Genomic DNA, 26698 nt, shown 5'->3' with positions numbered 1-26698 from the left:
TAGATATTGCTGCTCGGCCCGAGTGGCAAGGAACTGAACCATGATGAAGGGTATACATTGGTATGCCCTATGCAGTTCGTAAGTGTAAGGCTGAGTCAGCTGTTCTGTGCCGCAGACTATGTGCAGTAGTAGGTAATATGCCCCTGGTCAACGAACGGTTCGACAGGAGGTCCCAAATCACAAACTTACCTTACCCATGAGAATCCTTCCCGAATCCCCCTCCCTTGGGTTAATGTGTTCGATCCAGGCCTAGGACGTCACATGAGGAGGAGATCAAACCAGCAAGCAAAGACCATTTATAAACGAAAATGCGGTGCCGGATGCTCTATAATCTCCGGTAAAGTCCCCCAGGCAGAGAGCAGCCCGGCCATTGTAGCCCCACCCATCGGGGCCGAAACGGCTTGCGTAGAAATTCGCGGAAATTGGGAAACATCGGCATGGTTCTTGTGTCTCAGTTGTGTTCTTGGACTGGACCTCTTTCCTGATCCGAGCAATACCAAGATGGAAGCAAGAATGCAGGTGGCTTGTGATGGACTGGTTGCTGGAAAGAATGCCTGCAATGAGGTTGCCGGAACCGCAACGGGAGGACAGTCGCGCAATACATGATGCTGTTTCGAGGTTTGCCCGCTGTGAACATGAGATCTGGGAGACCAGAAAGACTAGAATTATCTGCCTTGGTGTTGCAGCTAATGTTTTGGAGATTCGATGATAAAGGCAGAAACGCTTAGACAAAAGTATCATGGTTCATCACAGAAAGTCGTGTGTTTGTTTAGGCAGCTGTCCCGAAGTAGTTGTCCGTCTGAGTCAATCGGCGTCCTATAACATTACATATGCCGAACTCCGAACCCCTATACGTTATGGTCCGTGGAACTTTACCCGATCTGTAGCAAACCATGAGCTTTTTCTATATGAACCTGGAATCTTCTAGCTTGTGTCTCCAAGCTTCTTCCTGCTTCGGAATTGTGTTTCAGAATTCAGAATCAGAGGGCCACGATGAGCCTTCTTTGGTCTGCGCAAACGGAACAGATACTCCCCAACACCGTCTATTGACTATATTGACGACGCTACGTGCCTATTTTCGGTCATCGAGATCATTCGTTACACCATACCCACTGAGGTGATTATAGACCAAGTTACTGTCTGGTCCAGCAGTTTGATGATTAGCAACTACCGACTCAAGTATATTTCATCTTCTACGCTTCCATTAGCCGGCAGAGTGTCACGGCCTAGTATAGGCATCCAAAGCCCATGGAGGCTTGGTGATCTCTCTTTCTAGGCCCTTTTAATGGTTTAATAAGAATCGTCTAGACTGTATTTTGAAATGCCCCTTTCCGTCACAGGCCGTGACGTTTACTATGTATCTGATGACTGGAGGGTTGACCAGGAATAAGCTCACGACCTTCGCTAAACACGACAAGCCATGTTTCATTCATCACAGAATTGACAGGTCGTCTACAGAATACTTGTTTGGTGCTCGCGGCTATCGAGGATAGAGCGGATGGTTGCCATCATGAGAGAACGGATATAGTTACTTCACAATATGTAGGAACCTGTGGAAAACTTGGGCCATGGCATTGGCGAAGCTCCGGAATGTTTGAAATTAACAATGCAGATCTCGATTAATCATCTACTTTGCTTCTCTATGCTACCCAACGCGCGCAACGGCCCGTGTCGTGACACGGACTGTCTGACTGCAATACCGATATATTGGGTATCATTGCGGAATTATTCTGCAGGCGCATCTGTCCATTTTCTCATGCTCGAAACTCGGCGTACTTCTTTCTTGCGGAAAGTTCGATGCATTGCCGGAAGACGTGGATTTATAGGGAAAAGAGGGAGCTCTTTTCTCGTTTACAGGCCCTTGTCGAGGAGGGTGACAAGAGCGTTGGGGTTGGCACCGACCAGCTCATCAGCCTTCTCGCCATCCTTGAAGAGCATGAAGGTGGGCATGGCGCGGATGCCGAGTTCCTGGCTCAGCTCGGGGAGGTCATCGACGTCGATCTTGGCGAAGAAGACATCCTTGTACTTCTCGTCGTTGGAGTGGCTGGAGATTAAGCAACGTCAGTCATTATTCCTAAGTGGTTATGCCCCAGCAGGGCTCGATCGACTCAAGGTCTGGATCGGCCAGTTCAAGGCGAGGAAGGCTGTGCTTGAAATGTACTCACTTGGCCAGGATGGGGGCGATAGCCTTGCAGGGACCGCACCAAGTAGCGAAGCAGTCGAGCATGACGACCTTGTTGTCCTTGAGAGCCTGCTTCCAGGCATCAACACTACAAAAGAGGCATCGAGTGTTAGCAGTATGTTTCACAGCGGCATTCTTTTGAGGATATGATAATATGACGGGGTATGACGTTGTGCTGTACAATGCGCACACATCCGAGGTCAAGAGGGTGGGGTAGCTATCTCACTCGCTCCCGCTCACGGCGCAGTCCTTTCCTGCATGCAAGCGAGACGGGGAAAGGCAAGGGAGAGGGAGAGCAAAGGAATGGGAGTTTGATGGCAGTAGAGTTGAGGCAGACAAGAGAGACGGATAGAGGCGCGCGACATACGTTTCGATGTTGTGGACAGTCATCTTGGGCGATGTTGTGTGGAATTGACGAAGCTTGGAGAGTTGCGAAGGGCGGAATGCTGGTTGTCTAAGAGAAGACTGAATAGTTCTGCGCAAGAGTGTTGATGCTGACATGTGGAAAAAAGAAGTCGGCGTTTGGTGTTGAGGGGAAGGTGGGTTTTAAAGAGATGTTCAATCACACAAGTTCGGCGTGGTTATCGGGCTGGCTGCAGTTCAGTTTTCCAAAGCAAGTTGGTCGGTCTCTGTCGGTCCAGTAGAAAAACGGGAGCGGCTTCACCAGCAGCAGCCAGTGGAGGGGCATTATTTTTTTTTTCTCTCACTTTTCCTATGGGGCATTTCACTCAGCAAGGTGGATTGGTAATGGGGGGTTACGGGCTATCCTCCAGTCCGATCAACCGCTGCTAGTTACGTGAGTAATAACACCTACGCCCGCGCGCCCTGCCTGGCCTGACCAAGAACAAAGACGACAAGCAAGACATTATGACAATTTGAAATTCTGTACATAAGACAAGGCAGATCTTCAAAGGCAAAAAGCGAGGCAATCCATTGTATCATTGGATGGAATCACCGAGAAAATGTTCTATTATTATGCCACAGGCAATGCAAAATCTCATTCACCGAATCTGGTCCTAGGCTTGTCCGATCTAATGAGTTGTTTGGATCACTCACTGATTGATTGACGGGCTGTGAGACTGACAATGCGTCCTTCCATGCGCATGATAGCTAATGCATGCTTGAAGCTACTTTAGGGACGGACAGGTGCGGGCAGGCTGCGGGAATGATGTAAACTAACAAAGTTCCCCCGGGATTTGTCAGTGCACTTGGCCCCGGGGGGCCCTTCACTGGCCCTGTCATTGCTCTGATGAATGACGCGATTGCTGCTTGCTGCTGTGCCTGTGCATCAAAGGCTGTCCAACCAGATCTTTCTTTGCAAGCTCTCTGAGAATTCTCCGGCTTGCCCCAGGCAGAGTCCTATCCGAGAATACCCTGCTGCTGTGCACGCTGCAATGTGCGCACCAAGCGCTGACAGATCAAGTTGCCTTAGGTAAGCCTGGTGTTTGCCTGTAGGTAGTTCCCGATGCTCCGATTAGATATCGGTGGGTCACTCCGAGGTTGGGTCGCCATGATGAGGAATCATCTTCAGGTCATTCCCGGCCCCATCAAACTCAGTAAGCGACATGTATGTCGAGATAGTGTAATAAGCCAGACGTTGGCCGTATTTTCATCCATCTTCTTCCATAATAACGACAAATTGAAACTCCAGCCCGCCGCATGATGGTGAAGATTTGGAATCATTAAGAGCCATACTGCTGCTGCTAATAATAATAAACGGGTGTCACGACATATTCCAATATTCCTGTACAACGATCAAACTCTGCAGTGTCGCAATTTGGCTGATCACCTTTCTCTCATAAAGATTCCATCAGTTTGTTCGCGCGATTGTGTTCCAATTGCCTCAAAATTTGCCAGGAAACACTGACCTGTGGCTTCGTTAATCTTAATCAAGAGCGTACATTGGGGCATTTGAAATCGAAAGAACAGGCAAACCTTTGTGTTGGCAAACGAAGTTGCACGCAGCATCAGCAGTATCATTTCACATCATGGGTATAGAATCATAAGATCTTGCAAAACCCTAAACAGCGCACCTCCGACCGAAGGCTGGCTACATGTATGGACAAGTCATTGACGCTGCAAATTCAGAAGTAGGTAGGCCGGCATGTTGTGAATGGGTCTTCTGTAATTCGGCATCGAGAACGCCTCGCTGGAACCACGAATGCGTCCGCATTCACCAGCTCCCAGGACAAGCTCACAGAGAGGCTGTTGGGAGGGTCTCTGTCTTTTGAAAATATTAGAAACTGCACGGTTCTACCCGCCCACCTCGAGGTAGAGACTGTGCTGTTGATACAAGCAGTATATTGATGCCGTTGCGCAATTCTTTTGAAAGCCTAGTTGGTCGGGAGAAATTCCAAACTTGCCCCTACCAGATTATCATCCGTGGGTTCTTGCCATCAGAAACACCATGAGCTGCCATGCAACGTCGAATAGTTTTCTTGGAGCCGAACACCCACTGGTGGAGGCCTGTAGTCAAATCAAACATATGGTAACGAGACGAGCAACTGGCACTAGGCGAAGGGAACAGAATTGTAGGAGAAGAATGTCATGTTCTTTAGGGGAGACTGATTTCTTGACTCAGATGACGAACTGGATTCAGGATACAGGCGTCGTGGCTCTGGTGTCAACCTATATCTCTCTCTAGACTTGGCCGAGCAGGAGCAGTCTACTCAAAATGATACATGGATTGCTCCTATAAGTGGATTGAATCCATTTACCATTTCCGGATTATACGTTTGATAGAGAAGCGATTATCATGTTTACAATGTGTACTGCAACAAGTCACTTTCTCCTTGGGCAGGAGGCATGTGTGTCGATTCGTGATAGAGACAACAGGATGTATCCTTCAACCATCGTGCGACTAATTCAAATCCACATATTCAGGTATAACAATGGAGGGCACCATCCGTAGGTTATTCAAGTCTTGCTATACGCTCTACATCACCATGGGGTTGCTAATGCAGGGCGTCCGCAACCTGACAAGTAAGTGTTGTACGCCGTCCACTACATGTTTCCGTAGTACCTGCATTTTTGCATTAGAACTTATAATTCGGGTGAGAACTATACTGGTTCGCTCTATGGTACATCTGCCTTGCTTGGGAGATAGAAGCGGTTCCATGACTAGGATGTCAACATCTCATCTTTTGACTCGTGCGTGCTTTGGTGTAAGTCGACCTGTGTTTAGTAAAAGGGTGATAAGGATTGCTGCCGGGATCACGAAGAGTCATGCACAAAGAAGAATGTTTGGTTCTGTAGCACTTTGATGGTTCCGAGTCCATCATCGAGAAACTCAGAAGCGCTGCATTTTGACAAAGATGCGTGCTTGTGTATGCGAATCACTGTTTCTGGAATGTATAGCCACAAGTTTGGCTATTACCCCTAAACTACAAGACTCCCTATCGACTAGCAATGATTATCTTCCCGCAAGTGTTCAGACTATACTTTAGGTGCCAAGTCATCGGATGGCAGACTTCCACCGGTCCTGGTCACTGTCACTCTAGTTTCCGCTTCAGACCGGACATTCATGCGCTTGGAGATTGCTAGGCGAGGGCCCTAATGCCATCAAGCCAGCTCTACCACTATCGTCGGGGCCTTCCACTAGGGGAAGCGATGCTGGAAGTGTTTGGGGGTTCATGGCGCCAACCTAGACGAACTGCTCATCATCGCCGGTGCTTTGCGATTGGAGAGGACGTAAGGTTGCCATGCTCAGCACCGCGAATATCAATCTCACGTGAGTCTGTGAGGATTGTAAAGCTAAAGCCTGATCAAAGCAGAGCACCGGCCGCCTCGCGAACAATTAACAAGGCATACGTAAGATGAGGGCGGCGGTCAGAATTTCGATATTGTCCACATGCTCGACGATGTTTTTGCGCTATTGCTATTGACAATGCGGTGGTGGCAGCTCACCGCCAACGCTAAGATGAGGAGGAGGTACCGGTACTTGCAACCTTTAGACTTTCCAACGGTCAGAGAAGCCGGGTTCAAGAGCTTGAGCTTGTCGGATTTGACTCGTACCCAGGCTGGATGGACCAAGCCACCACGTGCGAGTCACGTCGATTGTAAGCGCAGAAGTGCATGATTAACGCCATGAGCTTTGGAGAGTTCGCGTTTGCATCATGGACATGTACGAATGAATCATGGTGTCGTGAAGTGCCAGACAACAACAGTGGTGGTCATCATAAGTGAAATTTCGAAACATCAAACAACGTTTTATTTCCGTTTTTGCACACAACTATGTGTGCTCCATGGACGCCTGCCAGGAGCGCCTATCTTCTTTGGGGTATCAAGCTCCTGGTCTCGCGTCTCGCCAATATAAATCAGTTGGGTAGTAACCCAGAATCGTTGCACTGCGCAAAGTGCTACATCATAGGAACGAAAGACGCCCAAAACATCACGCGCTTGTGCCATGCCTTTTCATGCTCTGCATGAACAGAATATTGAGACTACCCAGATCATGGGCCCGGAGGACCCATACTCATCAGGTTTATCCATTGATTTCTCTGTCCATCGTTGCCAAATAGCAACACATATATGATGACGTCCTAGGTCTCTGGAAGCGAAATGAAATACGCCGGATATAGTTGCAGGAGATCGACTCCAATGGCTGAGATCCTGTCTCGGTATCTAGAGGGATGGCGGGTGAATAGATCAAAGATTGCAATGAATGTTGGTCAGAGTGATCCAGCATCCGTTGCGACAAGGTATCCGCATGTTGGCGGTAAGGGACTTGACGGACTTTCTTGCAGTGCATTCTATAGGCGAACACGCATTGCAATACGTTAAGCCAACTATTAAATAGCCGGCAAGTGACGTCAAAAAAGCCTCGAAACAGTAGCAAGGTGTGCGGATGAAATAGAACAGAGCGTAACAGAGAACAACGATGATAGATTCGGATGATGCCGTCCAGAGATTTTTCCGTTTTTTTTTTTCTTTTCTGGGTGTGGTGGATAGAAAAAGGAAATTCGAAACGAGTGAATAAAGGTCGGTGACGATCCAGGAGAAACAAAATGAAAGATGAATGAGTGTTGGGTGGACCATGTGCTATAGGTCCTTTTGGTCTTTTTTTTTTCTCTGTTCTTGATGTCAAGAATCGACAGTGTCGAGCCGCAGTCATACACCTCTATCATCGCTATTCCTGTTGAGCAAGTCAGCGCATATTTCATCAACACATACCTTGTTTGCTTATTGCGTAACCGGTTCGAGACTTCTGCGGATGTCCGAAGAAACTCGAGGAGAAATGTCAAGAAGCTTGGCGCTTCCGGCACTATAGTTACGGCCGTGTCCCTTTGCAACCTTGACGCTTGTTGCGCTCTGCAAATTGACAGGGGATTCTGCACCAAAAGAGGACACTTCTTCGCTGCCCTTTTCGCTTTCGTATTCCTTCTCATCGTCCTCAAAAGAGTGCAGCAGGAGACCTTCCCGGCTGCGCATCGTTTCTCGGTGGTGAGTAAAAGTTGGCGTCCGCGTGACGTTACCCCATTTGGGTGACTCTATCTCGTCCTCCTCATCACTGCTTGGCAGAGCCTCGCCTGTTGACTTGCGGTTCAAGTGTTTCTCGTCCGTGACAATATTGAGGAAGTCTCTATCATGTGTGGCGTCTTCGTCCTGATCCACTGAATCCCCGGATACTGATCGTAATGGGTAATTATTCATGGAACCGCGCACGCCAGAAGACGTCCGCTTGCGGTTGACCCGGCCTCCGAACCATGAGCCCTCCGAATCTATCGATGCCATGGACATGGAGTGCGGAGCAGGAGATGGCTGAACTTCATCCCGCACCAAAGAGTTTGGCGTCTCGCGATGTCCAGAAGCTGGTGTATCATATCTCATAACAACGTCATCGGTGATGGCGGCTAAAGGCTCAGGCTGTTGAACCTCACCTTCAGGCGACGCTACACGACTGTCTGGGGGCGATAAAGGCAGCTCCGGCAAATCTTCTCTGAAACGTGACATTGTGCGTTTGGGAACCTTTGAATTCGACCGTTGGACAGGTGCGTAGGTGGGTGTTTGCGAGCCTTGCTGCGCCGTCGGCATGGAGTCTCGAGAAGTATTCGAGAATGAAGACGGTTCATCAGATGTACGTCGGGCTTTACCACCTCTCCTCGACCACCTGAATCTTGACAACCAAGGTCTACTTGAACTGCTCTCAGAAAGCCGCCGGTCAAGTGATTCGCTTTCAGATTTCGAAACAATTCTTGTGGATTCGGATCGGCCATCATGCTGTTCAGACCCCGTGGGCAATGGCGATTTCGAGCGACGTTTCCTCGATCTCATGAAGCCAATGATGCCTGGGCTAGGTGAGCGTGACTCTTGCTTAGCAGGTTCAGTCGAAGTTTGCTTCTGCTCGGGTAGAGGGTCGCGCTGGATTTCATCTGCTCCAGCATCGAAACTATTTTCCCGATGGAATTCCTCCAACGGCGACGGAGCACGTTGGCCCTTCCCATCTTCAGTTTCCGACTTTGGTGAGCTGTCATTGACTTCGGCATCTTCAGCGGAAGGGCGCCTCCTGGTTGACGTGACCACTGCCGAGGTAGTATCTGTTTCAACGGCAGGAGCCTCTCGACCTAAAACACCTCTCTCTAAATTCTGCGGCGGTGGTGTCCCATTCTTTCGAGCCTCTGCTTCTTCAGCACGCTGTCGTTCAGCCCTTCTGGCTAGCCGTCTTTCGACTCTTTCTCGCTCTTTTTCTTGCTTCCTTTCCCTCCTCCGCTTATCTCTTTCCATCAACTCGCGCAAGTCAGATGCGTCCAGGTCATCTGCGAGGTTGTCTACCCGCTTGTGTGCCTTGAGTTCGGCTTCCGATATGCGAGCCCGTTCAGATAGTTTTCTCTTTACTGACTGGGATCGCAATGGTCCGGGTTGGCTTGGTGCCCCAAAAACAGGATTCGAGGCATATCGTATGGTTGGGCGAGGTGCAAGTGCGTCGAAGGCAGATACTCTATATGAAATGTGCTCCGAGTCCTCGGACATGGCTGAGTGCAAAGACTCGGCAATGGGCAAGGAAATGTCTGAATCCGGGCGATGCCACTTCCTCATCAGGGAGCTAGATTTGTGCCTCTTACTGTTTCTCTTGACAGGTTTTCCTTGCGTCCAGTTATCGGCATTGAGACGGGCCGGCATAGTGTGACTCTGGCTCAAAGCCCTGATCTCAGCCTCACGGTCATGGTCTTGCTTTCTTCGCTTGCTGGAATTCTTGCGAGGGAGAGGTTGTGCCGACCTCTTTTGTTGCGAGATGGAAAGATGGAGGGTGGGTGTTTGGTCCCTGATTCCAGCTTCATTTGCCGCAGCCCCAGATGAACCCTGTCCGGCAGCTCCATAATGGTTTTGTTGTATGCTCGCTGGGATGGGGCCTGTTGGTAATGGTGGGACCGATTCCTGCCTCGCTTTGGCAAAACGAATCGAATCCCGGCGACCGGGCGAGAAACTGTAAGTCCTGGGTTTCCTTGAGAGTTTCTTACTGCTAGGCGACTCCCGTTGCCGCTTTTGCTTGGCGCGATCAGACCCCGAAGCGTGGTCTAGGTCCGTATTCGTTGCAGGTTCCGTCATGGCCCGCTGCGGCGCATCAAATGCATCCTGGGCTCGGCCTCGCCCTGGGGAGCGTTTGCGAGACCCTTTTCGCCGGAATGGCCAAATGGCCATGTTTCCATGTGTTAAACAGCTATCCGAGAAGAATTGACAAATGTTCTAAAGAAGTAGGAAGTTTCAACAAGGCTGCGTGTCGTGATATATTAATGTTTTTGCCGTTGTTGTCCTTGCATCTAAATCCATGGGCGCGAGATGAGCAACGTCATTCGAGTGAAGCGGGAATTCGCAAATGAAATGATTGGCAATTGCCTGCTCTAGACGATAGGCATAGAGAGTTGGTGTGGCCAAGAAGTAATAATTGACGGGCACCCCGATTCGTCTCTTTGCAATGGTCGTTGGCAGGAACGGATTCGCATGAGCGACAAGGGTAAACGCTGATAGAACTTTCGGCGTTGAAATTAATGCAAGCTCGAGCAGTAAGCGGCCAGGGATCGATCGAAGGGGAAGGCACTCAAAGCCTAAAGGTCGTCCGTCATAGGGCTGAGGAGGAGAGCGCTCGTGTCGCTAGAGATTTCGATGCAGATTGATATGATGGCTGCGCAGCAATAGCCAGGGTTGCCAATCCGTTTTCTGGTGAAAGAGTAGCAGTTTAGGCTTGTGAATTCGTTGTAAATGCGAAACCCAGCGCAGGGCGACAAAAATTCAGTCGAACTTGGAACGACGAGTTGGTGGTGGCGGTGGGTCGAGCTACCATGTAGTAGCAGGTAGTTTGGGCAGGTACTGTAGTGGCAGTAGTGTAGTGTAGGGAGGTAGGTATGGAAAGTCAGACATCAGTCTGATTTGAACCCTTTGAAATAAATCCAATGTATGTACACATCAAGCGCGGGGAAGGGAGGCGAAAAAGAAGTGTACAAGAGATGCAATCAATTAAAGGACGACTTGCTCCGTTGAGAAAAGGCGCAGGTAGGGTGGTGCGCAATGTATACGTAGGTAACATAGGTAATAGGACATGCAAGTCAATGTAGCTGGTGGGCAAGGGACATATTTCAATGGCTGATCTGAATGGTTTTCAGGTTCTCTCACACAAAGCAAGGGTCGACTGGTAGTGTGTTCCAAAGGAGCCGCCACAGATTCCACCCTGCGCTGACTGGATGAACTTTGGGGCCTGGTTTGATGATTCTCTCTGCTGCTACTCGTTGGCCTTCTTTCTTGCTCCTCCGCCCTGCCTGTCTGTGGTGACTACACTACCTTACTGGCGTGCTGGGCACGTTGGTAGACGAAGATCCCCGGGGGGGCTCGACCAACGCCGTTTCTGGGGTCAGCGGCCGTGCTACGGGAATGTGGTGATGTGACTGGATGGTGGAAGGGGGGCGGTAGGTTCGGTACGAGATGGAGTACAAGCTTGGTTGCAAGCTTTTTGCCCAGGTACCGATACCTGCTGCCCACCAGACTTGGTTGCTTTTGCGCTACCATGGACCCAAAGAAACATCAAGAGCTCGCTGGTGCCCAAAGATGGCGATGATGTGCGTCGCAAGCTGCGGAAAAGCTATCTCAATTGGCGCCTGGCCTTAGCTCTACATTGGCTAAGGTAGGGGGTCTTTTCTGCCGGATCATCTGCTTGGTGTGCAAGGTGGGCTGCAAGGTTCAACTGGCTTTCTTGCACTAGGGGCTATTTGCTGGGGGGGGTCTTGGTTAGCGGCATGATGACACCAAGAATTGATCGTCGCTATGCCTTCTTCATCATTGTCGACGTCGTTGTCGACTGAAAAGCGCAACAACCTACAGCGCTCTCCTTCTTGACGACGTATGGTGACATTAAGATTCTTGGTAATAGTAACTACTGAATTAGAATGTACGACGTCTGAGAGGCAGCCCTCAAGCAAGGTACCCGAAGATTGAATTTTATCTGCGCACTCGACAGTCGCTCGCAGCTACCGGTACCTCCCGCGAGAGTTTAATCGCTGAACCCACCTGCAAGAAATATAGTCGTTGGTTTGATTCTTTTGCTATGGGGCCGGAGCGAACACATGAAATTTTGCAAATGGGTCAATCGGTTTCATGGAACAAAGTCGCCCGAAATATCCACCAAATCTACCTACTGCATTTTTTATCAGGACCTCAGTGTACAGATTGAAGCGATTCTTCCAGCTCAGTACATACAGAGGCAGTGGTATGTCTGCATTCGACTTTTTACCATGTTTGCAGCTAGACACCCATGGTGGGAATGGAATGTTTGCCTCAGAAAAGGACTTGGAGTGATGTCGTATGGTTCGAGCATAGAGAAACGGAGAAACCAGTTCTAAATCCCCCAGATCCGCTGAGCTGAATGTACGAGAAACTGGAAAAACGAACAACTTTTCACGACGAGCTTGAACACGACCCCTGGAAACACACCACGGTCCCCTGTCGGGACTACGTAGGTTGCATCCATCTCATCACCCTATTTTGAGAAGGGCTCAATATGCTCCATCCTCTTTTGACTTGAAATCTCTGTTTCAAAGAAAAGCCAGAATAAAAAGTAGCAGGTAAGCACAAGTGGCCTATCTCTTATTACGCTGGAGTCAGAGAAACCATCTGCTGGTCCTTTTTGACTACCTAGAATCCGTGTCCTAGCTGTATTCTACGGAAGGCCTCGAACTATAAATCATCAGGATCCATGCCAGCGGGCTTGCGAAAAGTCTACAGGCGGGGGATGCGGTCCTGTACAGATTACGGCTCAAGTCTGCTTGGCTGGGATCTTGAGCCCTTATTGTGACTAGCCGTCACAACCGTGACTTTCGAGGTTACGTAGCGCTTCCGACTTCGTCAAGGGCACTGGCTGTCCCAATCCCCCCAAGTACGTAGCACTGAAAGGTCGACTAGATCTTGATACCTTTTATTGGGGCTCAGGGTCCTGCTGCGTACTTCTTGGTCCATCTGAGCACCTTACCCGAGTCATGTGATATTACGAAGCTTGTGACCTGGGAAGTGGTTTGCTCACGGTTGTCTTGCGAAACGGCATTGATCGGGCTGCCTCCTATTCAGTGAGTTCTTGTCAGGACTTCGTCCGAGCAGCCAAATTTCTTGCAAGTCGCTGCCATTTCTCGGACAGGGGCGTGCGTCAGTGGTTTTTTCCCCCTTCGGCGCAGGGGTATAAGTCAAGGCATTTCCTCCCCCTGCGCGACGATCGTTTGCCGCTTTGATCCCAGTTGCCCAGGTTCAGAAGCTCAGAACACGATGCGCCACAACTTGTGAAATAGAGTTACAGTTAGTACTCGGTTATGATTCTTTTCTGCGCCTACGCCATTCGTGACGGGACGTTACCGGCGAACCAGAACCAGACGAGCCAGACCTGCAAGCCGGGCGGCAACCACCTGTCAACGTGTCAAGCAACTAATAATTTTGTATAGGGCCCTACTATATTCACGAGGGGCTGTTCGGCCATCGGGGCCAAATTTTTAATGAATAGATAAATTATCCACGTAAGCCTAGTGCTTGATCATTTGAACAAACGCGCAAAAGTGATTCCCATGTTCCACAGTTTCGCCAATTCGCAGGTGAATACGAGGCATCACAAAATGGATCTAGATGGGAGATGAGGTACAATGTATCTAGCCATGTGCCTAATGCAGAACTCCGCTACGGTGCGTCTGTCTACCGTCTTTTGCCAGTTTCTTGTATGCGCGCCACAACTCAAGGAACACTCAGTCCAGGCGTTCGAGAGTTCCAGACTACATGTGAGTTGACAGCGATGTAATCAAGCGGCTTGCTCCGGTGTTGATAGTCATATGGAATGACCGGATTGCCGATAGCTGGGGCACTCCAGGAACAGCGATTCCAATAAGGGAAGAAGATAGAATGCACCTATGACTGGTAGCTCCAAAGTCTCATGGCATAATGGAAATACATGAGTCGCTGCCTGTCGTGGGTTCGTTCAAGGAGACTCCATGCACACGCGGTATGGAAATTTCCCAACCCGAGCCAGCGAGAACATGTTGTCGCTATATCCTTGCATTGCAGCTATGTATGCGGGGTTTGAGAATAGATAATAAGCAATCCGTTGGCGCTCAGCGATGCCTATTATGCTGACACGTATACGCAGCAATGGCACCTATGCAAGCAAGCCCTCGGCGGAAATCTCCTTGGGTTATCCCATCTTGGACGGCATGTATCTGGTAGGAAATGCTTCGGCCTTTTTTGGCCGGTGATGCATTGCCCGCAATGCTACATCCAGCAGTTGTGTTCGTCCGCCCGGATGAAGTTGGACTCGGTGCTATCCCATCTGGGAGATCTGACGTATCAATTGACTCTCGCCAATCACGGGAATCACATGGCGGCCAGCCATTATTTCCCAATCAGAGAATCCAGAGGTATTTCTTTTGGCCGTGCTCTGAGCATGCCGCAACTCCGTGCGCAATGACAGTAAATACAATCAACGGTAACCCAGCATGACGAGCAAGACTTGGCCAGGGGATCATATTCTACGAAGCACTTGACCCATGGAAATATCAGAAAAGTATGAGACATTACTGCCAAAAGCTGACACACTGTCATCAATTGGCCAGTCAGGAACCAGTATAAATGCTTTTACCATGTCGCTAATATAAGCTTGACATTTGTGTTTACAATGTCTCCGACGGCAGATGCGTGGACGAACTTTGACCGAAATAGAAAGACTGCAAAAAGAATAAATACAGAAAGTAGTGTCTCGAGCTGAAGACACAAGCCACATTTAATCGTCCATAGGGAGATGTAGCGAAAGTAGGATCTCAGGTATCCTGTTTGAAGGTTTTTTTCTTTCTTTTTTTCCCTTTTCATTTTCCCGAAAAGTAAGAAAGAACTAAAAGACAGAGAAAGAAATCTAATCATCAAAAAAGATGCAACAATTCATATGCTACATTACCATGTATGCTAGTCCCTGCGAATTAATATAACGTGTACCTCTTTGAAAGGGTGCCGGCCGGCACGACTCCACCGTTGCTCAGCGGATTCTTGAATCTTTGATGAGAGGACTGAAAGCATCAACTGTGATGCCAATTCGCCTATCGCTCAACAAGACGGAATGTTTAATGCTTTATAAATGCCATAAATTTGTCGTACTAGGGTGTTCTACAGAGCAGAGTGTACAGAGTGTACTGTGTATGTCAGTATGCATCAATTGGTCTTGCGCTAGGCTAGAGTATTGGTCCCTGAACAAGGTTGCTTGCCAGCTGGCGGTTGTTGTCAGAGCAACAAACTTCTACCGGCTTAATTGTTTACCACAACCTTGGGAGACGGGCGACCTTTTTGCAACGCGCATCGCACACCAATCATCAAGAATAAATCGCGTCAGAACCAACATTGCGAGCGTCACCGACGATAAATCGAAGCGAAAAGCTCGCTATTGACAATCAAATATACTTTGGACCAAGAAGCACAGCTCCCAACCTGCTGTTCTTGCATTCAGACACCGCCAATATGTCGTTCAACCCGCGCATGTCGATAATACCGGCGTCGCAAACATCGTCGCGCACACAGCGCAAGAAGGAGGAGGAAGCCGACGCCTTCATGCGCCTCCCCGACAAAGAGATTGTAGGATGTATCACCGATATTGGCATCCCCTTCACCGTGGCCGACCTGGCAAAACCCAATCCAGTGCAGGTCCAGATGATATTTGAGTGGTTCGCAGAGCTCCTCCTCAATGCAACACGCGAGACCATCGAGCCCGCTATGCACGCTGCAGCTCAAGATTTCTATGGGGATTACCCTGATGTGATATCACCAGATACTAGGAATTTGATGGGATTCTATGTCAGCCTGCGCCGTCTGCTGCAGGAGTGCGGCATCAACGATTTCAGCTTCACGGACCTATACAAGCCATCGCGCGAGAGACTGGTCAAGATTTTCAGCTACTTGATCAACTTTGTGCGTTTCCGAGAGAGTCAGACACAAGTCATCGACGAGCATTTCGACAAGGCTGAGAAAACAAAGGCGCGCATCGAGACTCTGTACCAGGACAACCAGGACATGGAGGCACGCCTAAACGAGATGAAGCACAACCGAAAAGCTATGGAGGCGCAGGTCCGCGAGAAAAACGCGAGGAACGAAGAGTTGAAGAAGAACTTGTTGGAACTGCGACGAAACCAAGAAAAGGTCGCCGCCAGGCTTGAAGAAGCCAAGGAGAAAAAGGGAGAGCTGGCGCAAAGATTGGAACAGAAGACTGCCGAGAAGCTCCATTTGAAGCAGGAAAGCGCAAAATTGAGACCATATACACTTCAGAGCCCGATCGCCTTGCAAAACAGCTTGTCAGAACTCAACAGCACGTTGCACGCGGACAAGCAACATATTGAGTCACTCGAGAGGCGAGCGAGAGCACTGCAAACTTCCACGGACTCATTCACAGTTGTGGCAGCAGATGTCGCTTCCTGCATCAAGACATTGGACGAGATTGCCGACGAATTGGCAAAGGAAGAGGAGGAGAACAAGAGGAACGCCAGGCAACGGGATACCCTCACGGATCGGGGGAAAAACGCCAAAGACATTGAGCGCCAACAGCATCTCCTCGAGAGACAGCTGGCAAAATGGAGCGAACGTACTGAAAAGCTCCGAGATCAAAGCAGAGAGAAGGCTCAAGAAGCTAAAGCAAAGATGGAGGAATTACGCGATTTGCACAAGAATCTTACAGAAGAGCGGGCCACAAAAGGCACAGAGATTGAGAGGCGGCGTGTTCGAATCGAGCAGACTGAGAAAAAGGTGAGCTCCAAGAAACCCATGCCATTGAAACTTCCAGGTAACTGACCATTTCGACAGATGTTGGACTTGAAGGAGAATGTCGAAAATGAAGTACGCGCTGCCCAAGACGAGTATCTGAAGATGGAGGCCCACATCAAGCTGTACATCACAGAGATGGATCAGGCTATCTCAGCCTGAGTGTTTTCCTTGTCTCTGCTTGTATGATTAATGACTTGATGACAATGATACCACGGCTGGCGTTTAGAAACATTTGCTCTCTGCTATAATTATTTCAATATAGCCCTTACCACAATGCATGATGCTTATTTCATTCAAATATTATGATAGGAGAAAGCCCATGACTGGAAAGAAAGAGCAGAACTGGGCCAGTCAATGTTGCTATTTTGCATCTTCTATATCTACGTGGTCATCGATGTCCCAAATTCCTCGCTGGAAAGTGAACCAGCGGCTCATCACTCTTCCAACTTCGACTGACCTGCTTGACCAACCTCCCTCATCTAGGTCTAGGCCACCCCTCCTCGCACTTCCACTCAGTATGGGTAATCTTTCCTGCAGGAGTTGTTGAAGGCCATCTGCCTGCTCCATTGCATCCCCTTCATAATCAGTATACTCATGCGCTGATAGAGGCTTTGCATGCGGTTCTATGACCACCAGACCCCAACCGAGTCGAGTTGCTGCTTCAACGAGGACGGCCATGGTGTTTTCTAGGCCTTGAGCACTCCATTCACTAGTGTCTCGGTGCATCTCTATTACTCCGTACACGATGAGAGTTGGTTGCTTCCTATCTTCAGGTACGAAACTGGCAGGTGGTGTGGTGACCCTGGAGTTTTCGGGTACAAATAATGACATATAAGCGCGCAGATGGGTGAGGGTGGGTATATAGACTGTCCGGATGTGGCGAGATATTGCTAACTGGGAGAGCGTCTGGGAGAGGAGGGGGTGCTGCTGGGCGTCAGTTTGTTCGCCCAGTTGTCTCGGCTGAGGCTCTTGCGTTTGCTGGGCCAGAGATTGGAAAGAGGCATCCTGCGGCTTGTTTACGTAGAGGCTGTTTTGCTCTTTTGTGTCGTTTTGGAGTGCACTTAAGAATTCCGATCGTGTTGAACAGACAATGAGAGTGGTTGGGTAGACGTGATAATTTAATATATAGGTGAGAATTTCAGCTGGTAATGTTGGCGAAAGCAGCAGCGGCATGGGAGACATTTGAGTGTTGCTTTGTCTTTTCTGATAACGAGAGCGTCGGATGGAATTAGCTGGCGGTGAGAAACTGAAACAATACGAGAATTACATACCTTCCAATCCTTCGATCTGGCTTTTAGTAATATGTCCCGTTTGAACAAGTTTTTTTTTTTTTGGTAGGATATGCCTCGGATGTCCTCATGAGACCAAGAAATGAATATATGAAGACGGCTAGGTAGGCGAGTGTTGACAAATCACAGCGCGCCTACACATGACTTACCTTCAGGGACGTTCAATGAAAACGGCCCGCCCCGCCAGTCCCCCCCAGCAGCCTGTAGCAGCCCTGGAGGGAATTGCCCTGCCAAAGCTCGCAATCCATTGCTGTGCTAATAGGCCTGCCTCACCGACGTCACGCCTCACCCTACCACCCTACCTAGGCAGTCCTCTTACTTCAACTCTTGCGCGCTCCCTGCGCAGCCTGGCAGTCAACATGGAGTCGATATCGCGGATATCTACTCTCTTGGAGAATGGTAAGGATCCCTCTGGCCCGCGCCTTCGATTTTACGGCGGCTACTAACCAAGTCCCAAGCGCGAGAGCTCACCCTCGACGCAGCCCAAGCTGCTCGCAGCACGAGGGTTACAACCAAGTCGCTCCCTATAGCCCAGCTCAAGAAGCTCGTCGACAGCCGTAATGAACGTGAAGTTCTGGATGGTTTGCGCCGTGTTATCTCGATGATGTACCGCCAGCAGCGCACTCTGCCCTTCTTCTCCTCCGTCGTCAAGAATGTGGCCTCCCCCAACCTCGAGATCAAGAAGCTGGTCTACATATACCTCATACACCATGCCGAGCAGGAACCAGATCTGGCTCTGCTGTCCATCAACACCATACAAAAGTCCTTGTCCGACACGAATCCTCAAGTACGCGCCCTGGCACTCCGAACCATGAGCGGCATTCGGGTACCAGTCATTAGCCAGATCGTCTCCCTGGCAATCAAGAAAGGCGCGGGCGACATGTCACCCCACGTACGCAAGGCAGCTGCACTTGCTATTCCGAAATGTTATCGCCTAGAACCGAACACACTACCACAGCTGATAGATTATCTCGCTACGCTACTGGGTGACAAACAGTACTTTGTTGCTGGCGCCGCGGTGACGGCCTTTCTGGAAATTTGCCCTGAGCGGCTGGACCTCATTCATAAACATTATCGTAGCTTGGTCAAGAAGATTGTCGACATGGATGAATGGAGCCAGCTTGCTACACTACGTCTCATGACTATCTATGCGCGCAAGTGCTTTCCCAGAAGGACACGTGCTTCCAAGACGAAAGATAAATCGGCCGACTTGCAAGATTTCTACGGAGAGAACCCGTCGGAGTCCGCCGAAAATGGGGAACAGGTTCTGGTGCTTGATCCCGATCTACTTTTACTGCTCAATTCGATCAAGCCCTTGCTCCAAAGTCGCAACTCTGGTGTCGTGATAGCAGTGGCTCGGTGTTATGCCAGCATTGGTACTGCAGAGTATGTCAAGTCAACTGTGGGTCCCCTTGTGGCCTTATTACGATCCGCACAGGATATCGAGCAAATTGCCTTGTACAACATTGTATCAGTATGCTTGACTCATCCGAGCTCCTTTGTCAAGTACGCTTCACACTTTCTTGTTCGTGCTTCTGACCCAGCCCCCGTGTGGGAGCTGAAACTCGAAATCCTCGCCCTCATCTTTCCGCATAGTCCTAATCACACCAAGAGCTTGATCCTGAGCGAGCTTGAGCACTTCTCCAGAGGCACAAACAAGGCACTCGTGCGTGACGCTGTAAGGGCGATTGGACGTTGCGCGCAAACGGATCCCAGCACATCAGCCAGATGTCTACGACTACTGCTCAGTCAGATTACTAGTCTTGATGGAACACTCGCAGCCGAATCGCTCACAGTGATTCGTCACCTGATTCAGCAAGACCCCGAGGCCCATACGGGTACCGTCACAAGGCTAGCTAAGAATCTCGATTCGGCTTCAGATCCACATGCACGAGCCACAATTATTTGGCTTGTTGGCGAGTTTGCCGGTATTAATGGCGACGACAATATTGCTGCGGACGTTGTTCGGATTTTGTTGAGAGACTTTACCAACGAAGCCGAGGTTGCAAAGCGACAGATTGTACTCTTGGCTGCCAAAGTCTATCTGCACCATATCAACCGCGAGACTGAGGCCAAGAAGCCTGAGGAAGGCGAAGAACCAGCCCCTGCCTCGGAAGATCATGTGATAGTTCGCCTCTGGGAGTATGTTCTTCACTTGGTCCGTTATGATACCTCGTACGACCTACGCGACCGAGCGCGTCTTTACAAGGCACTTCTCGAAGTCCCACAACTCGCAACTCTCATGCTTTTGGCGCCGAAACCTGCCCCTCAAGCGGCGAGTCCATCAGAAACAAGGAAAGGTTACTTGCTAGGGTCATCTGCACTCGTATTGGCCGGCGGTGGCAGCATTCACGGAATCCGTGGCTACGAAAACCTACCTGATTGGGTTCCGGAAGGCAGAGAACCCGACCCGGCCTTGCGAGCCCAAGACGGAGTTCCCAATGAATATGGCGAAGGCAAGAGAGTGACACCGGCCTCACAGCAGCTTGATGAGGCGCCCAAGAGTACCTTTTCCGGAAAGAGTAACGGCGTCAGCGAGGGCACTGGTGCAAAAACACTAGACGACTGGCTAGCCGAGTCTGGAGAAGATGACGATGGAGAAGATGACGATGGAGAAGAATCAGAAGAAGAAAGTGAGGAGGAGGAATCCGAAGAGGAAGAAGACGATGATGAGGACGACGACGAAGAAGAGGAAGAAGATGAAGACGAGAGTGACGACAATGAGCAGACAGGGGATGAATCCGCCCGACTTGTCAAAAATGAATAGCATTATTAATAATATTTGCACGGTCATTGTACCAGAAAACATTACGATTTTCTCGTTTGTGATGCCATAGTCTGACAGACTTTTCGCACTACATGTGACAAGCTCTCACAAATGATGTCTTGAATGTTGCTTGGTTGAATAAATACGAGCCGCACGAGGAGAAACATGAGAGACCAGCCAAAGCTAGAAAACAACGAGTGGTCATTTATCAAGTCAATGAGTCTAAAATCTGGACAAAAGATATCCAACGCTGCGTCTATATGCCGGGTATCATTCTTCTTTCCATAATTCGAGCTTACACCAATGCTCAATTTCTATACCTGTAGGGGTTTTTCGGCTTTCACAGGTGCTACTTCAGCCCCGTCAGAAGTTTCGTCGCCAGGCTTGACACCAGTCTCGACTGTGTTGCCCTCAGCCGCACTCTTCTCGTCGCTCTTCTTCCCCTTCTTCCTGAACCGCTGGGCTTCCCTCTCAGCCATGGCGGGGAACAGGAACCCGGGCGGGAAGGCTGTCAACAGAGCCACAGGGATGAGGACCATACTGTGTGAACAAAGGTTAGCAACGTTTGGATTTTCTCAATTTTTTTTTTTCAATCGGCCTCATCCTGCCCAGGGCAACAGACGATAACAGGGAACTACTTACAAGCCCTCGAGCACAATGAAACTGGGCTGGTCGCGCATAATCGTGCTGCCCCATCCACCGCTCATCTCGGCGATACGATAGATGCACCGAATCAGGATACCGAAATAGGCGCCGAGGACGGCAAAAAAGAACATGCGGGCCTTTTTGTCTACCCACAGGGCGCGGGCCCCGGGCGCCAGCACATTGTCGTTGTCGTCATTACCCGAGGCGGCAGCAGCAGCAGATCGGACGAGGACACGGCGCACCCGAACCAGGTAGTCGGTGGCCATGGTGCCGAAGCCGAGGAGCACGGCGACCTGGAGGGCGATGCCGACGATGATGACGCGGTCGCCGGCGAGCAGCAGGTCGGCGTTCTCGCCCGAGGAGCCGGCCGAGGCGGCCAGGCCGCCGCCGATGGCCTGGAGAATCAGGCACGAGACGTCGGCGGGCACAAAGATGAGGGGGTAGAGGCGCGGGCGGACGCGCGAGAGGCCCGGCGAGAGCGACAGGACCGCGTGCTTGAGCGTCAGGTAGATGGAGATGCAGAGGAGTGTTGGCGCGAGCACTATGGCCGATATCTTTTGAAACAGGTGTTAGTCTTTGCTCTACCCCAGGGTACATGAGGAGCCCAAATACCTGCAGCTGGAATGCGTCTTTGCTAAAGGGGTTGGCGTGCATCTGGATGCGACCAATGTAGCCTACAATGTGGAAGAATTTCCCTGGGTCAGCATTTGTCTTTTCTGTTGAACTTGTCGTCGAGCATATAGATCCAAACGTCATGATATCCTGATGTTTTGCTCTCAAGTGTGTATCGTATTTCAAGTTATACATACCAGCTACCTCAAGTATACATCCTGCCACCAGAGCCGCAGAATAACCCCAGGTTTTCTTCCGGATTCCCGTAATCAGCAACACCAGGAGGCAGGTTGCAAATCCGGCGACGAGAAAGGCATTCGCGCCGAGGTTGGGATAATAGCCCAACACTGTAGCCTCGACTGGACAGTAAGGACCCGGCTCCTTGCAGTTCTTGGTGCTGAAATGTTGCGTCCCGTTTGTCGACATTGTTTGAATCTCTGTGTTTTCGGTAGTCCTTCCCTCTATAGTTGTTGTGCGACCATCTAGATGAACTCTTGTTTATTTGCCTCCTGTTTCTTCTTCAAGTTCGTCGGCGTAGTCTGCAAGACTGATCAAGGAGGCAATTCTAGTGAATGCTTGTGGCGGCTTCGGTCCCGTAAAGTCCAAAGTTTGTAAAGAATCCCCCTCAAGTCTGTGAGCGAGAAAGAAAAGAGCAGAAGAAAAAAATAATCGTGATTTCAGTGGCTGCGACACAGCGACCGTGAAGAACACAGTATATCAAGTCGTTACGGCAATTAAAAGCTTTGGAAGAACATCAAATGAACAGAATGGGAGAAGACATGTTTCGCTGGTCAGACGTTTCACGCGCGCGCAAGGGTGATGGATGGTGGTCTCCATTTTATCTATCGCATCTTTTTCTGATGGCCATTTCCATTCCGGCATCTCTCGTAACCGAACACTAGTGTTCGGTCCACGCTCCTCGGCTGACTGCATCCTACCTAGTATCATACAATGGGAGGACCCAGAAGAAATATCGAGACAATAGGGCTGGCTCATGGTTCGTTGGGCAAGGAAAGCGTAAGCGATCTTTATGGTGTGCTGTAATAGTTCTAGAAATCTCTTTTTATTCTGGAGCCTTTGCTCCCCTCGCCTCCCCCCCGAATAACGGGCAACCTTCCCGGCTCGCCAGACCAACCGATACTCCACTAATCTTGGCCGACCTTAACAGCGAAAAGGTTTCCTAAAAGGGAAACCGAGATTTTGCCCTATGCGGTATCATCCTGGTGTTGTTCGTCGCTAGTGTCAAAAGGCGCAACCGAACCAACTGCCAACTGGGACGGGCAGTTTCTTCTAGTGGTTGTCAGCCCAATGATGCATGCGATATTGATCGACTCAAGGAAGCTGCCACGTTTACACGTTTACCTGGGACTGAGGCTCTGTTTAAGAAATTTAGTAGAGATCGTCCATGTGGTAGATGCAGAACTATTACAATCTGTGTTCAGGCTGCGGGTACTTCCTAGACAATATTAACGCGTCTTCAGAAAGTAAAGTCCGAGGTGACAAGGCCGGTATTATCAAGCACAGCATTGAAGAGCAGTGTTTTCTGGGCGTGCTCCCATTAGGCTGGCGGATAGATCCAATCCCGAAAGTGGTGTGAGCTCGCTTAGATATTCAAATGCCACTGTCTCTCTAGCGCTGGCGTATTCGTACCGATTGATCTGAGAAAGATCTATGTATCTAGCCGAACATCCAGGCGAAGGTAGCAAGTCCGCTAACAAAGAGCCACGAAAGGGTTGAAACAACGGGTAATGAATTTCGATTGGCCCAAAGAGGGCAGGTATCAATGTCTGTCTATTCCTTTCCGCCAATAAACCTATATATGACTGAGAAATCTTTCCCCTTGCAATTATCAGCTTTTTCGGCCTCCTCGTAGACTTCTCGTGCACGACCGCCGAGTTCGAGCTTGGCATCGGCCTCATTGGCCGCGACAATGGCGAGTTTAAGATCCTTCTTCATCAAACCAATACCAAAGCCACCCGAGTAATCGCGGTTGGCTGGTGCTGTCTCGATGACGCCTTTCACTGGATTGTTGACTTCGCTGGGCCAACACCGCCCCGTGCTGACGTTGATGATATTTGCCAGCGTCTTGGGCTTCAAGCCCCATCTAATGCCCAAATTCATGGCCTCTGCTGTTGCAATGTTATTGATGGCTAGCAAGTAATTGTTGGCCAGCTTGGCGCTCAATCCAGTGCCTTGTATTCCGCAGTGGTGCACGGCTTTCCCCATCCGCAGCAGTATCGCCTCAATCTTTGGCACGAGAGCATCTGGCGCCCCCAGCATAAATGTCAGTGTGCCCGCGCGAGCGCCCACGACACCTCCCGACATGGGCGCATCTACGAATTGGCCCTGACCAGCGGCAGCAACCTGTTTTGCTACTTCGCGCGAGGTAGAGGGATCGATTGTAGAACTATCGATGAATATCCTGTTGTTCTTTTTGGGCAAATCTGGTGTCAGAATGTCGGCAAAGACACCTTTGACATGAGATGGTTCCGGCAAGCAGGTAATTATGGTATCCTGGTTGCTTTGATTAGCAGACCGCCTTGAGACCAAGAGATGCAAACGAGTTGTGAATTGGTGATTCTCTTCAGAGGATTGGCTTTAAAATAGTCTTAATCATGGGAGGATCGGCGGACCGATCCCAACTTAGATCATGAATGTAGGATTATGGGTTCTCATCATGTGGAGATGTGTATTGGAGGAAGAAGTGGATTGTGCCGGCGGCAGACGTACCGAGTCTTTGGCAGCATCTTTGACGCTCTCTGCTATCTCGACAATGGCTCCGCCTGCTTGAGAAGTCTTCATCTCCTGTGCCAATTCCTGGACGGCGTTCTTGTTGAGGTCGAACAATCGAATCGTGTCGTCCGGTGGGAGTTTGGCTTGCAGGTTCTTGGCCATTTGGTAGCCCTGTTCAGCATGTTAGTGTAAGGCATTCGGTGCGGTTGTTGTTGTGCTGGCAAACGTACCATTTGACCCAGGCCGATGAAGCCATAGCTGTCCAGTCGCCGGGGCGAGGAAGAGAAGGCGCACCTTTGGCCGTGGTGTACAAGACTCCTCGCCTTGAAAGAAATCGCCCTCATGTTGCGCAAACACACAAAGGCCAAGTTCACTTGAATTATGCTTTGCGACTGATGACGAGATGCACAAATAGCTGGAATAAAACAAAGAAATTCTAGTAGGAAAAAAAAGAGTACCAAAAAGTCTTTTTACCTTGGGGAATGCTCAGAGGAAGCATCATGTGCACACCTTACATTACCTGCCATTCGTACCTGAATTCGCGGGGTACTGTTATCCGAAGAACCGGCCATTGCCGCTGTTAAGCAGTGTTGTGCCAGTTTGAATTAGGGAGCTATCCAGCCGCAACCCCAGGAATTTTCTCCAACTTTTTTCTTTGGAGAAACGCTGGAGCCAGCAGGCAGATCGCTTGCTTACCTTGGGGGGCGGGTGGACTGGACCTGGATCGGATTTTAGCGGAGGTCAAGAAGTAGACATCAACGGCTCAATTGGCAGCTTGCGCAAAGCACAAAGCTCGCGCATAGGTCATTGGCGCTGTGAAGCAAATTTTTCGAGAGGAGATTCCATTATTTCACTACACGTGAAGAGAATCTGGGAATGAGCGAAAGTTTGTGGTTTGAAAATGTTTGCGTTTAGGGGTCTGGATTTATATTTTTGTGGGTAGATAGGGAAAAGAAAAAGGTCCCTTCTAGACCCCCCAAAATCCCCCCAAAAGTCCATTTGCGGCCTAGATAGCTGGCAATAAAGTCAGGGTTCGCTCGGCCAATTCTTGTCCGCATTCCGCGATCACTTCAATCAATCGGCAGTGAGAGCCCAAAACATGCAAGCTCCTACATTTGGGGGACCTTATCTTATCCGAGCCTAGTAGCAGTCAACACCTCGACGTGAAGCTCAAGTCACTTCTTGGAATACCTTGGTGCAATTCAGCGGCTTACCTCAGAGTCAAGACTCCCACCGTCTCCGTATGCATTCGACATTTCTGTTCTCCTGCCCTGCTTGTTCAGCCATTCAATCAAGTCTCAAACCCGAATCAAGTTCTCAGTACTCTAGACAAGCATAAAGCTCTATTGTTATTATTACAGAAGCCGCCATGGCTGCGTTCGACCCCTCCAAAGTCCCATTCATCTACCGCTTCCTCTTTCTCTACTTTGAACCTTGTGGAGCTTTGTTGGGCTCGACACTTTTGCTCTTCTCCCCGCAGAAATTTTTGACGACCATGTCTGAAGCAACCGTCTATACTGCTTCTCATCAAGTCGTCTATTCCTATCTAGCTGCAACCTATGTCTTGTTTGCGTTCAATGAGGCCGTCGTGCTCCGTCTGACCAACGACTTGACCGTGTGGAAAGCTCTACTCTGCGGCATCCTACTGTGCGACAGCATCCACCTCTACGCCGGCTGGGCCGCCCTGGGAAGTGACGTCTTTTGGAATCCGGCATTGTGGCGCATGGAAGATGCTGTGAATCTCGGGAGTCTTTGGGTGCAAGCTGCCATTAGAGTCGCCTTTATATATGAAATCGGCTTTCCTCGTGGCCAAGGAAAAGGCAAACAGTCCTAGACAGCTTGCCGCCTGACCCCGTTTTTGGCAATGACACCATTCAGTATTGGCATGCCAGTCTTGTGAGGAAGGGTAGTATTAAGAGCGCACTGGGAGTAACAGGAGAGATGCGAATGCTTCTAGAATCCATACAGCCTGTGAACTTGGACTAGTCTGTTTATAGTTGTGTGGGTCGGTTTTGACTACACCTTAAACTAGATAAGACGATATTCATTTCCAAGGGTTTTTATCGCTACAACATAGATAACGTTATAAAATAAATGGAGCTTCCAGTGGAGCGCCAGAATTCTTGGGCTCTAATTAGCCAACTGGCCACCTACCAGCTAAAGGTCTAAAAAGAGGAGGCCCCCATAAGCCCTGGAAACTACGATACACCTTATAAA

General features: G+C 49.8%; 7 protein-coding genes across 7 annotated transcripts; 3 read left to right on the top strand and 4 right to left on the bottom strand.

The window, feature by feature from the left end:
* Positions 1-1851: 1851 nt before the first annotated feature.
* Positions 1852-2572, bottom strand: PFICI_05455 (uncharacterized protein; the record flags this gene model as incomplete). Its single annotated transcript, XM_007834036.1, has 3 exons — positions 1852-2044; positions 2166-2270; positions 2550-2572. The coding sequence occupies 3 exons, from the start codon at positions 2570-2572 to the stop codon at positions 1852-1854; spliced, it is 321 nt and encodes a 106-aa protein (XP_007832227.1).
* A 4791-nt stretch (positions 2573-7363) lies between these two features.
* Positions 7364-9820, bottom strand: PFICI_05454 (uncharacterized protein; the record flags this gene model as incomplete). Its single annotated transcript, XM_007834035.1, has 1 exon — positions 7364-9820. One exon carries the CDS (start codon positions 9818-9820, stop codon positions 7364-7366), a length of 2457 nt encoding a protein of 818 aa, XP_007832226.1.
* Positions 9821-15142: 5322 nt separating this feature from the next.
* Positions 15143-16594, top strand: PFICI_05453 (kinetochore protein nuf-2; the record flags this gene model as incomplete). Its single annotated transcript, XM_007834034.1, has 2 exons — positions 15143-16417; positions 16475-16594. 2 exons carry the CDS (start codon positions 15143-15145, stop codon positions 16592-16594), a joined length of 1395 nt encoding a protein of 464 aa, XP_007832225.1.
* A 1489-nt stretch (positions 16595-18083) lies between these two features.
* PFICI_05452 (uncharacterized protein) lies at positions 18084-20491 on the top strand (the record flags this gene model as incomplete). Its single annotated transcript, XM_007834033.1, has 2 exons — positions 18084-18123; positions 18183-20491. The coding sequence occupies 2 exons, from the start codon at positions 18084-18086 to the stop codon at positions 20489-20491; spliced, it is 2349 nt and encodes a 782-aa protein (XP_007832224.1).
* A 314-nt stretch (positions 20492-20805) lies between these two features.
* On the bottom strand, positions 20806-22174 carry PFICI_05451 (uncharacterized protein; the record flags this gene model as incomplete). The annotated part of the gene is made up of 3 exons (XM_007834032.1): positions 20806-21031; positions 21134-21690; positions 21749-22174. The coding sequence occupies 3 exons, from the start codon at positions 22172-22174 to the stop codon at positions 20806-20808; spliced, it is 1209 nt and encodes a 402-aa protein (XP_007832223.1).
* Positions 22175-23539: 1365 nt separating this feature from the next.
* On the bottom strand, positions 23540-24825 carry PFICI_05450 (uncharacterized protein; the record flags this gene model as incomplete). Its single annotated transcript, XM_007834031.1, has 3 exons — positions 23540-24262; positions 24479-24652; positions 24712-24825. The coding sequence occupies 3 exons, from the start codon at positions 24823-24825 to the stop codon at positions 23540-23542; spliced, it is 1011 nt and encodes a 336-aa protein (XP_007832222.1).
* Positions 24826-25976: 1151 nt separating this feature from the next.
* Positions 25977-26315, top strand: PFICI_05449 (uncharacterized protein; the record flags this gene model as incomplete). Its single annotated transcript, XM_007834030.1, has 1 exon — positions 25977-26315. The coding sequence occupies one exon, from the start codon at positions 25977-25979 to the stop codon at positions 26313-26315; it is 339 nt and encodes a 112-aa protein (XP_007832221.1).
* Positions 26316-26698: the final 383 nt, after the last annotated feature.

The sequence above is a fragment of the Pestalotiopsis fici genome, assembly GCF_000516985.1.
Source record: "Pestalotiopsis fici W106-1 unplaced genomic scaffold PFICI_Scf_3, whole genome shotgun sequence".
Lineage (NCBI taxonomy): Eukaryota > Fungi > Ascomycota > Sordariomycetes > Amphisphaeriales > Sporocadaceae > Pestalotiopsis > Pestalotiopsis fici.
Note: the sequence above shows the minus strand (reverse complement) of the source record. Positions and strands in the feature narration are given on the sequence as shown.